The sequence below is a fragment of the Schistocerca nitens genome, chromosome 8 (genome assembly GCF_023898315.1).
Source record: "Schistocerca nitens isolate TAMUIC-IGC-003100 chromosome 8, iqSchNite1.1, whole genome shotgun sequence".
Classification (NCBI taxonomy): domain Eukaryota; kingdom Metazoa; phylum Arthropoda; class Insecta; order Orthoptera; family Acrididae; genus Schistocerca; species Schistocerca nitens.
Window position 1 is genome coordinate 534,648,019 of NC_064621.1, and position 13,184 is coordinate 534,661,202.

At 40.7% G+C, this 13,184-nt stretch overlaps 1 protein-coding gene across 3 annotated transcripts in view; it reads right to left on the reverse strand.

Annotated features, from left to right (window-relative positions):
* The window catches only part of LOC126198537 (eye-specific diacylglycerol kinase), a 679,131-nt gene that overhangs the window by 165,043 nt on the left and 500,904 nt on the right, over window positions 1-13,184 (reverse strand). For all 3 annotated transcript variants that reach the window (XM_049934939.1, XM_049934938.1, XM_049934937.1), the window contains exons 4-6: window positions 9,334-9,463; window positions 4,618-4,745; window positions 3,844-4,025 (exon numbers count right to left, since the gene is read on the reverse strand). In XM_049934939.1, the coding sequence (XP_049790896.1) occupies window positions 3,844-4,025; window positions 4,618-4,745; window positions 9,334-9,463 (440 nt within the window). The remainder of the gene's footprint in view (window positions 1-3,843; window positions 4,026-4,617; window positions 4,746-9,333; window positions 9,464-13,184) is intronic.

Genomic DNA, 13,184 nt, shown 5'->3' on the forward strand with positions numbered 1-13,184 from the left:
ATTTCCTCAATCGTTGAAAATCTTCGTCCATTCATAGGTCTCTTCAGCTTTGGGAACAAAAAAAAGTCGTTGGGGGCCAAATCCGGTAAATGTGTTGGCTGAAGAATGATTGCCATGTTGTTTCTGGCCAAAAAATCTCTCACAAGTAATGATGAATGAGCAGGTGCATTGTCATGATGCAAAAGCCAAGCCACGGAAAAAGAAAGAAAATAAATAAATAAAAAATCAATAATCGAATTATGTTGCCCACGCAATTTAAAAAGCCACCTTAGTTTTTGAGCAGCTCTCGTAAGATGGTGTTGTATTCACAACTACAAGTTTCATGTCAATATACAATATAGATGCACCTTCATGTTTATAATGGTTATATTTCCATAATGTAGATAGACAATTATGAAGCCTCGATTTTGGGAATTTATTCCCATTAGGAATCAAACTACATTGTAGAGCAGTCATAATAAAATTGAGTATACCTAAAAGATGCTTGACAAAATGTACAAAGCATGACTGCTGAATTAGCCAGGCTGGATAACACCCCTAAGAATATATTACATAATCCAGTAAACACCAGTTGTATAAAATCAATGTAAGTAAAACTTAAAACCTTGTGCGATGTGCGTACTTCCCCATATTGCTAACAGGCCTATATGGTGTAAGCAGCCTGTGGCGGTTAGCAATACACTGGAAGGCAGAAGGCAACTGTGCCAAAGAGGATAACTTCCCAAAGGATGGGACTCCATAACTGTCCACCTACAGTATGGAAATATAACCATTACGAACCAGAAGATGCTTCTATATTGATATGAATCTGGTAGCTGCAAATGAAGCACCTCCATACAGCTATGCACCTTTTCGGAAACAACTCTCATTCTAGACTTCAACTGTTGTAACTTTTATGATAATTTGAAAATATTGAGTGTCAAATGATGTTGATCTTACTCACAATGTATGTGAGCTGTGATTGCCCTCCCCAGAAAGTTTTTTTTTTTTTTTTTCCTTTTTTTCCATGTGTCGACACCTTGCTATTCGAAGTGTCACCATGCTGGAGAGTGATGTATGGTTCTAAGCTTTTGTGCCAGTACAGAGGAAGGTTGTGGGCATCTTTGAGTCAAATTTCATATTTGTGCATTGCCACAGGAGAGAATTGTGGGATTTTGAAAAGCTATACCTTTTTTCTGTGGTGTATGTATTTTATCAGTAACTTCATCAAGAGCTGTTTTATCTCTTAATAACATGCACTGATGCTCCAGAATGTAATGCGCTTTCTGGTTCTCTATTACCCATTTTTCCACAAGAGTAATAAATCGAAAGTGCCTTACTTTTATTAATAGTTTTTCTCTCTGGGCTATTGGACTCATACCTCTCAGTTCCTTTGTATTTAACCCTTCGTGACATTGGGATGCGACGTGGCACATCTTCTGAGTGTTATAGCACCTGACTGGTTCCTTCTTTTTCTTCTAAGAATAGAGTACTGGAGCAGTTTCCTTCTCCACAGTAGGGCCACTCTGATGTACTTTGCATGTCCTGCAGAATCTTCACTTTCATGCTATTCCTATAATCATTATGCCTGAGCTTTTTAACCCCTTAATTACTGGTGCACATTCATCAGACATTCCTACTAGTGATACTGTGCCTTCACAGTCAATGGAAAAACTGAACACATTGTTCATCAGTAAATTTGATGTACATATGATCTGATTGATGAATTGGTCCATGTTCTTGCACTAATCTGGCTTTCTTGTGACACCTCCATCTTCAAAAGTACTCTGTAACTTGTCGCAAACTTCTTTTTTCGTCACAGTTTTCTCTATGATCCAGTGAACTATGTAGACAATCAGCTATGATCTTGCATTCCAGTCCTTACCTATGCTGTACCATTCACTACATCCCATAAATCATCCAAATGTAAGTACACTTCCACAGCTAATTTCCATGCAGCATAGTTCTCATGACCTACAAGTCACTCTATTTGTTTTGATTGTGCTGCACTCATTTTTCACATTTGCCTTTATTGGTAACAGGGACAGTATTAAATTATGCAATCTCTGGCACAACCGGCTCATCTCAATAGCTTTCACAACACACTTTCTCATTCAGGATTATTCCAATGACTTCTTCTCTTCTATATATAAGAACACTTATTCTGAACACATTCACTGTTCTCTGGACCCGTAACTTGTTAGAACTAGTGCAGTGAAATAAATAATTCTGAATACCAATTTAATAATTCTGAATGCCAAATTGCAGGAATAAGGACTTCTATATTTTAACATTCATGATTACATATGGAATTAGCATATGACAGTATGTTGTCAAAGCAACAACACAGACTATACAAAACACTGTTAGAGAGGTCTATTACAGTCTGTGCAGCACACTTTGCTGAATACACATACAAAATATACTGTTCATATGTTGTTGTTGTCTTCAGTCCACAGACTTGTTTGATGCAGCTCTCCATGCTACTCTGTCCTGTGCAAGCTGCTGCTTCATCTCCAAGTACCTACTGAAACCTACATCCTTCTCAATTGCTTAATGCATTCATCTCTTGGTCTCCCTCTATGATTTTTACTCTCCACGCTGCCCACCAATACTAAATTGGTCATCCCTTGATGCCTCAGAACATGTCCTACCAACCAATCCCTTCTTATAGTCAAGCTGTGCCACAAATTCCTCTTCTCCCCAATTCTATTCAGTACCCCCTCATTAGTTACGTGACCTACCCATCTAATCTTCAGCACTTCTCTGCAGCAACACATTTTGATAGCTTCTGTTCTCTTCTTGTCTAAACTAGTTATCGTCAATGTTTCACTTCCTTACATGGCTACACTCCATACAAATACCTTCAGAAAAGACTTCCTGACACTTAAATCTATACTCAATGTTAACAAATTTCTGTTCTTCAGAAATGCTTTAATTTCCACTGCCAGTCTACATTTTATATCCTATCTACTTTGACCATCACCAGTTATTTTGCTCTCCAAATAGCAAAACTCATCTACTACTTTAAGTCTCTCATTTCCTAATCGCTTTTGTTGATGTTCTTCTTATATCCTCCTTTCAAGACACTGTCCACTATGCTCAACTACTCTTCCAGGTCCTTTGCTGTCTCTGACATAATTATAATGTCATTAGCAAACTACAAAGCTTTTATTTCTTCTCCATAGATTTAATTCCTACTCCGAATTTTTCTTTTGTTTCCTTTACTGCTTGCTCAATATACAGATTGAATGACATTGGGGATAGACTACAACCCTGTCTCACTCCCTTCCCAACCACTGCTTAGGGATTTCATGCCCCTCGACTCTTATAACTGCCATCTGGTTTCTGTACAAACTGTAAATGGCCTTTCGCTCCCTGTATTTGACCCCCGCCACCTTCAGAACTTGAAAGAGAGTATTCCAGTCAACATTGTCAAAAGCTTTCTATAAGTCTACAAAAGAAACAAAGGTTTGCCTTCCCTTAATCTATTTTCTAAGATAAGTTGTAGGGTCACTATAGCCTCACGTGCTCCAACACTTCTATGGAATCTACTGTTCATATATTGCCCACATATTTGGTATAAACTAACAACTTATGAACTGAATATTTTGGGTGGACAAATTCAGATAACTATACACAGTACAGAAAACTGGACATACGAATATGATGATGTTGATAGCAGTGGGGGGTTCCTGAGAAAATTTCTTATGAATGACTACAAGAAGTTACCTCATGTTTTGTGTATGTGGCATAACAATGAAATGCAGTGGTTGATCAGCTGTAATCAAGTAATTATACAGAAACAGGCACATGGTTAAACTTTTTACGTTTATGTGAAGTTTGACAAGCCAGCCTTCTTACCCCATCTTGGGTCCACCCTGAGTGAGGTCAAAAACCTGCCGGGGATTTAACAGCCACTGGAACTTCTGAAGCAGTTTCGCCCCTTGATTTCCACCAGACTTTGGGTTAATAAACACAATCACAGGTTTCACAGATGTTGTAGGAATTGGCTTTATCACAAATGTCTTTTGGTCCTTGTCACTCTGTAAATGCAAACAGAAATTAATTACTTGCACACACAAGGACAAAAATAACATATTATCAACATCTGTTTGTTATCTATTTATGTCACTCCACATGCCAACAGTCAATGGATGAAACATTAGCATGGAACTAAAGACATTTCTTTTGCAATAGCAACATTCCACTTCTTCCATCAAACCAACCAAAACATACAGCGTGTATGCTACAGTCATTAGGTAACATTTTTACAAGATTTGTAACAAGCTAACTACTCCTAATTTAGATAGCCTACTATTCATTTCTTCAATTAACTGTACTAAGAACTACTATATATGAATATTCTTATCTTAAGCGGCTCTGCTGAGTCAAAACCCGCTTATAAACTGCAACTATATTATCTAGAAAGTGTATCTGAACATAACACATCACAGAATGAGAACGCACACTATTATTATCGCAAGTAATAATGTTTCCAGAGCAGAATGATGAATAGTGGATAAAAACTGCACTCAGGTAAAAACTGTGGCACATATGTGCTTTTACAGCATTGATGGAAAGTCATTTACAGTAAAAATACATTGGTCCTTCTTCACGTCATCTCTGATTACATACCTTCTCCTTGCTTTTTTTCTTGCTTGCAGTCTTTTTCTTTGGAGATTTTCGTAAACTGGATTTAAAACTTCCTCTTCGAGGCAGTTTAACAATCCACGAAGGAGGCACTACAATCTCCGCATGAGTTCCTGAAACCACAGGCAGCCACTTATCGGGTTGTGACAATAACACTGTACGAAGCACAGAAATGAGGATATGTAACACATATAACAATAAAAGAAACAGACAATCTTATGTTGATGCTTCTTAAGTTTCCTGATAAGCAAATTTATCTTACTTCAGATCGTTAATTACTTCTCTTCATTCACGTTTTTATATTATACATAGACTTTCCATTATAGAGGATGGTGGGAACACAGGCATGTGATGATTTGCACTTATAAAATTAGCCTCTGGCTGCAAGCATTATTTTTAATTTCTTTATTGCATAACCGATTTTGAGGCTACACACACACACACACACACACACACACACACACGCACACACACACACACACACTGCAGTCTCAGGCAACTGTGTGGTTTCAGTTGCCTCAGACTGTGTGTGTGTGTGTGTGTGTGTGTGTGTGTGTGTGTGTGTGTATTGTTGACGAAGGCCTTAATGGCCGAAAGCTTGGTTAGCCTATCTGCGACTCAGCATCTCTGCTATATGGTGAATACCAACTTCCATTTTCATAACATCGTTGTTACAATATATGGAATACTTACGTAGGACCTACTTCCAAGAGCGCAACACCACTGTACGTGTGCTACAGCTTCTGACCAATCATCGCGTTTGTGTTTGTTTACGTCAGGTTTATTCTTATGATGGGCGGAGTATAGCTAAAAGATATTTCGCATGTACGTTTACATCCCATGATGTTTGTTTCAAGACATTTTATTATTGATTGCAATTTATTTATGTACTTTTTTGCAGTGGTATCTTGATTTCATAGGCCAACAAAAAATGAATGGAACATTGGAACTTCGAAGATCGGCAACACACGAGAAATATGGGGGAGAAAGGCCGAAAAGCCTCTTGCTTACAGCCTCGCTGTGTGCAAATCCGGCCTCGACTGTGGCTTGTATGCATCTTTTTGCATTCATTTTCATCTTCTAATTAAGAAATGTAGACTGTTTAATCTTCTTGGCTGCAGGGACATTTGTTATATTCTGGTGGCAGGTCTTCAACAATCTGCCTGCAGACTGAGAGAAAGAAAACTGAGACGTGAGTCAAGAAGTATCTGTCGCACTATAATGCAGCAGCCACAGATTTGACTGTTGGAGCCATTTCTGCTACTGGTCTACTGCGCCCTGTGAAATGCGCACATTATCCCTTAGCCACGAATAAATTATCATCGCTCTTTATGAGGTCGTGAGCGTTTACGGGTTTTCGTGCCACTGACGCAGCAAATACATCATTTAAGGTTTCAACAATTCTTAGTTGAGAGGTGATTTCTGTGGAAAGTAACACTTATTTCGCGAAATTTTTCTTTTTTTAAAATTTAAATTATTATAGTGGTACTCATTAGCATGAAATATACTTCTTTTGTTAAATGACGTTTGCAGCACAAAACATTTATATGTTTTATGCTATAAAGCGGGTTGCACATGATGTGCCTGCGCTATATATTTTAACATTTGTTGGTGATATATTGGTTTTTTGTATGTATTACGAGAATTACACCACATAAAACACCCCAGTCTAAATCATTTACCATAATCTTCCACAACATGAAGTTTGTCATATTGTTGCACCAAAAATCATTTACTGGGTATGGCTGAGTACAACGGAGACATCTGCCGCGGCTGATGCAAGAGGCAGCAGAAGCGGCCAGTTCGGCAGGTCAAAGTTACATCATGGGCTACCTGCTAATATCGCAAATACTGTCTCCAAGACGCCGACCCATCATCACAAAGCCCGACATAGCAGAGGGGCCAGAATTCTGATATCGTCGACGTAGCGGGGAAGCAAGGTCAGTGATTTAGATGACTGCTTCACGTTCGAGCCATGTCCTGTTGTGGCTACAGGGTTGCCAACTGTATGGTTTTGGACCGGACAGTCAAATTTTTAAATGAAACTGTGGTGTCCGGTTGAACGACCCGACAGGGATTCAAAAGTCTGGTTTTTGGACCTCCTTAAATTAGGCTACATTCGTATTTACTATTTTTTTAATTTTTTAAAGAACGGAAATAATGTCCCATGACAGAGCGTAGGGGAACGATGCGGGAGACCCGCAACGCCGTACTAGGCAAGGTCCTCATGGGGGTGGTTTGCCGTTGCCTTCCTCCGACCGTAATGGGGATGAATGATGAAGAAGAAGAAGACGACACAACAACACCCAGAAGCCGAATAATGAAAATAGTCAGTTAAACTTCTCAAATTGATTATTCTTTGGGTTCAATATTTTGTATCAGATTGCGTCACAAGTTGGGAGCAATGGGAAGATGTCGCAACGAATTCCAATATATTTTAATATAAACTGGAGCGTGCATTTGTTCGACAAGCCGTGTCAAAGAGGCTGTGTGTTTTTGTTAAACCGCGGTGTCCATTGTCAAGTCATTTGAAGGCCGCTCCAATATGAACGAACTAAGAAAGAAAGATCAATAATAGCTTGTGCATTCTTATGACAGCTACATGTCCTTCCACATGGACACCTCAAGCAGAGTTGCAATATCAGTTTATGTCTCTTTGTTCTTCTGCACAGTTATATTGCATTGCGGCAAAAAGCAAACAGACAAAACAAACCGTGACAATGTCGAATTTTCATTTTATCATCAGTGCGTGCATTACAGACCTACTAATTTTAAAAGGAATACCGCTGTCGAACAAATGAACGCACCAAGTATACCCATTGTTGCGCGCGGCTTACTGATGCAGTGAATTTTTTTCTCGTGGCTGTATTAAGTGCACCGCACACGGCATGCTTCTAGTTTAAAATTCAAGTGCTTAAGAATGGCATTGCAGTGACGGAGTGATACGCGTATGTGCATAACGTATTATAGTGAGCTTCTCAAATGCAGTAAGCTAAACAAGAGAGCCCTCAGCGTCGTATCGGTGACAAATGGCTACAATAAACAGGCTTTCGATACATGATAACAACAACATGAATATACCGGAAATTGTACAACATGCCGTGTAAGTTTTACAGTGAAATACGACTCAATGAAAGCGTCGTGCCAATACTAAGACTCATATTGATAAGGCGCGGGACGTGTTACGAAACTCCAATGTTCAAATGTATTTCGTGTCAGCGGGAACTAGTAAGAAAGAGGAAGTGTCAGCAAAGGAACTAATATTAACATATCATGGAGCGAAACATCATCACAGTTACTTTTCACAAGACTGTGGAAATACTTTTCTATCTGCATTTTTGTCAAAGATTCGAAACTATCATTCAAAATTCACTGTGGACAGAGTAAAACTGTCGTTATTGTAGAGAATGTATTGGCTCCACATTCTCTGCAACCAATTCTGAAAAAGTTGGTACAACTACATTTTTGATCGCATGTGATGCTTCAAATAAACGAAATATGAAATTATTTCCAGTTGCTATCAGATACTTCGGTCAAGAAATGGGAACGACTTCAGCTGTTATAGATTTTTTACGAATACACAACTTCTATAGTCAAGAGGCTTAAAGTAGCATAATTAAGACTGGTCTTTCAGGATCGCAGTTAGTTGCTTATCGTGCGGACAACCGTTCCGTCAATTACGGGAAGAACCAATCTGTTTACATGGAACTGAAAAAAAAAGTTTGAAGCACCACAGCTTATTACAGGACATTGTCACATGGATATACTGCACAATACTGCGAAATGTGGACTAGAACTACTGCCATACGATGTTGAATCGTTGGCGGTTAGCCGGTCTAGTGCAGTAATGATCATTGTAAATAAATACTGTAAAACGATATTTTTGTTTGATGATGCATGGCTACATATAGCCTAAGAATTATCATACGCAGCGCCGTGTATTGAACATTTACATGCTTTCTGCCAGATTATTTACTACCCTTTAAATAAAAATGTGCTTTTTTGAACTTATTTCACATCCATGAGAGCCATTACACGTGAGATCTGTGAAAAGTACATTAGTATATTTGTTTTTCTTTTTAAATATGTATTGTGTATTCTTGCCATATTCTAGAGGAGGAGGAGATTAGAGTTTAACGTCCCGTCGACAACGAGGTCATTTAGAGGCGGAGCACAAGCTTGGATTACGGAACGATGGTGAAGGAAATCGGTTGTGTCCTTTCAAAGGAACCATCCCCGCATTTGCCTAGAGCGATTTAGGGAACTCACGGAAAACCTAAATCAGGATGGTCGGACGCGGGCTTGAACCGTCTTCCTCCCGAATGCAAGTCCAGTGTGCTAACCACTGAGCCACCTGGCTCGGTACATATTCTAGAGCCCGGAAGATCTCGTCACTATGGATCCACTGGAATGAAAAAGAACATCTGACCTAATCAGGTGTTTTGATAGGGTGCGAAAGACTATGAATGCATGCTTGTGTGAAAGAAACAAGAGCGTGTTAAAGACATTTTTATGGGTTTGTTACAGCAGAACTTTATACAAGTCCTTTCATTAACAGCTAAAAAAGCTTTCTTCGTACATATGCTTAAATGGATTTTCTTATTGTGGTGCGACAAATGCCTGTAACACGTTGTATATGTTACGTGAGACATGTAGGATAACAATAATTAGTCAAAAGTATTGTGGTAAGTGGAGACATACCAAGATTACACTCCTCTCCAATCTTCTGAAGATTGAAGCAGGACTCCTTGTTGTGGTAGGCCGTCTTGCACCACGAACAGCTGATCGCCACAATCTCTTTGGAGCTGAAGGACAGCTTCGATTGGAACGACTGAAAGAAACAAAAAAAAACAACTGCCATCAGCGTTCATTTCTAGCTGTATAAAGACCAGACTTACCACATTAAAACTATAAACTACTCTTATACATACACAACACCGTTCAAGCATGTGTTCTTTTAGAACGAGATACTTTAATTTATATGTACACAGCAATGAAAGCAGTTTAAAATTTGAGTGTTTCTACCGCCAACGTTTATATTTTTTCGGTTTTTTTTTCTTTTACGTCATAGATTTGGTTCATGTCACACGTATTATACATCTCTAGTGTCACCAGAAACAAACAAATTTGGTGGGTAAACGAAATATACATGGGACCCATCATCATAGAACGAAGCTAGTTGTGTCAGATCTTGACTGGTCCGCTACCTCGTCCTACTTAGCCCCACAGAAAATGTATCAGACTATTTGGACAGTGGGTGAAACGCATCAAAGAACATCGCCGCATTTGACGCTTCAGATAGGAGTAACGTTGAGTGGTGGTCTGACGGCTTTGGGTCTGTTTATTCAGGTGTGTAACTGTTGTTTTTGATGGCTGCAAATATCTGCGTTGTGAAGAGCTCACGGGAACGAATAGTTGTGACGCAGTTCTCGCCTCCAGGACGACGAACGGAGTTCACATGCTCACTGATCACCAAGATTTTCGCTTGTCCCTAAATCGAGTAAGACGAAGGCATGGGTGATTCCCTCGAAAAAGTGAACTTGGCTGATTTCGTTACCCATTCTTGTTCAATATGGCTTGTTATTCACTTACATGGCTTTGTCGCTGACGGAATATTAAACCCTATCCTCCTTTTTCTTTAGATGGCGAAGAAGGAAAAAAGAAAACTACTTGTAAATCATTTTTGGGATAGTTTGGGATTCTTTGAGCAATCTTTAATGGCAAGAATGTATATAACGTTTTGATAGGCATACCAATCGTAGCGTTAAAACACAGACATTTAGCAACAGCTTCCATTATCGTTCCATGCAGATAATCACGAATATTCGTGAAGTAGCAAGCAGTGTTCTTTACAGGGCAAAAGAAGAAATAGCTAGGCAACGCGGCAAGATGTGAATATGCTGCTGGCCACGTAAAATGCATTTGAGTGAAGTACACTTTTTGCGTAATTGTTCGTCAAGTTCACTTCAGTTGAAATATGCCTCACTGCTGTATTAGTAGCTTGTGTAACTAAAATAAATTTCTTTACGTTCTGTGACGAAACAAAATCATTAACCCTTGTTTATTTTTAAAAAATAATGTTTTTGGGGATAATTCTGCATTTCTGTCCTCAGTTTCAAAATTACCGACTATCACCGTGTAATAGTGAATGTCAGTGAAGTTGCATTCATCTACATCTACATCGATACTCTGCAAATCACATTTAAGTGCCTGGCAGAGGGTTCATCGAACCATCTTCACAATTCTCTATTATTCCAATCTCGTATAGCGCACGGAAAGAATGAACGCCTGTATCTTTCCGTACGAGCTCTGATTTCCCTTATTTTATCTTGGTGATCGTTCCTCCCTATGTAAGTCGGTGTCAACAAAATATTTTCGCATTCGGAGGAGAAAGTTAGTAATTGGAATTTCGTGAGAAGATTCCGTCGCAACGAGAACTTTCTTTTAATGATGTCCATCTGTGCCATTCTCTCCCATATTTCGCGATAATACGAAACGTGCTACTCTTCTTTGAACTTTTTCGATGTACTCCCTCAGTCCTATCTGGTAGGGATCCCACACCGCGCAGCAGTATTCTAAAAGATGACGGACAAGCGTAGTGTAGGCAGTCTCCTTAGTAGGTCTGTTACATTTTCTAAGTGTCCTGCCAATAAAACGCAATCTTTGGTTAGCCCTCCCCACAACATTTTCTTGTGTTCCTTCCAATTTCAGTTGTTCGTAATTGTAATACCTAGGTATTTAGTTGAATTTACGGCTTTTGGATTGGACTGATTTATCGTGTTTAACGAGTTCCTTTTAGCACTCATGTGGAAGACCTCACACTTTTCGCTACTTAAGGTCAACTGCCACTTTTCGCACCATTCCGATATTTCTTCTAAATCGTTTTGCAGTTTGTTTTGATCTTCTGATGACTTTATTAGTCGATAAACGACAGCGTCATCTGCAAACAACCGACGACGGCTGCTCAGATTGTCTACCAACTCGATTATATAGATAAGGAACAGCAAAGGGCCTGTAACACTACCTTGGGGAATGCCAGAAATCACTTCTGTTTTACTCGATGACTTTCCGTTAATTACTACGAACTGTGACCTCTCTGACATGAAATCACAGATCTAGTAACGTAACTGAGACGATATTCCATAAGTACGCAATTTCACTAAGAGTCGCTTGTGTGGTACAGTGTCAAAAGCCTTCCGGAAATACAGAAATACGGAATCGATCTGACATCCCTTGTCAATAGCACTCAGCACTTCATGTGAATAAAGAGCTAATTGTGTTTCACAAGAACGATGTTTTCTAAACCCATGTTGACTGAGTGTCAATAGACCGTTTTCTTCGAGGCAATTAATTATGTTCGAACACAGTATCATATAGGAAACATGAAACGACCAAGAGATTCATGGCCACGCTTTCTATAATGTCAAATGCCCAGTCCTTAAAGTAAGACAAAGAGGTAGAGGAATATGTAGATTACGAAGGAAGAAAGAAGAAATGAAGGAAGGCAAAGGAAAGAAGAGAATAAATATTAGAGTTTCATGAGAATAAATGTAAGAGTTCCCTCTATTCCTGATGTGGAGAAAAGAAATGAAAGAGGAAATAAGACTGGGGAAACAAATGAAAGAGCAAAAAAAAAGATATGAAAGAAGTGGTAAAATGAAAGAGAGAAAAAAGAAGACAGCAATAATTGAAAAAAAAAAGAAAAAGGAAGTGGAAAGAAAGAAGGCAGCTGGCAGTGGTGGTGGAGGAGGAGGAGACAGTGAGGGGGAGGGGGGAGAGGAAGGAGTGGGGGAGGAGGAAGAAAAGGACAATGGTGGAGGAGGAGGAGGATGTGGGAAGTAGGAAGGGCGATGGAGGGAGGAGGAGACACTGGGGATTAGGAAGGAGAAAGAAAGTAGTGGGGGACGAGGGACGAGCTAGTGGGGGAGGAGGGACGAGGAACGAGCTAGTGGGGGGGAGGGAGGGAGGGAGGGACGAGGAACGAGCTAGTGGGGGGGGAGGGAGGGAGGGAGGGAGGGACGAGGAACGAGCTAGTGGGGGGGAGGGAGGGAGGGAGGGAGGGACGAGGAACGAGCTAGTGGGGGGGAGGGAGAGAGGGAGGGACGAGGAACGAGCTAGTGGGGGGGGAGGGAGAGAGGGAGGGACGAGGAACGAGCTAGTGGGGGGGGAGGGAGAGAGGGAGGGACGAGGAACGAGCTAGTGGGGGGGAGGGAGAGAGGGAGGGACGAGGAACGAGCTAGTGGGGGGGAGGGAGGGAGGGAGGGACGAGGAACGAGCTAGTGGGGGGAGGGAGGGAGGGAGGGATGAGGAACGAGCTAGTGGGGGGAGGGAGGGACGAGGAACGAGCTAGTGGGGGGGGAGGGAGGGAGGGACGAGGAACGAGCTAGTGGGTGGGGGAGGGAGGGAGGAACCAAGAATGAGCTGGTGGGGAAGGAGGAGTAACAAGGTAGTGGGGGAGGAGGTAGTGGGGGAGGAGGCAGTGGGGGAGGAGGCAGTGGGGGAGGAGGCAGTGGGGGAGGAGGCAGTGGGGGAGGAGGCAGTGGGGGAGGAGG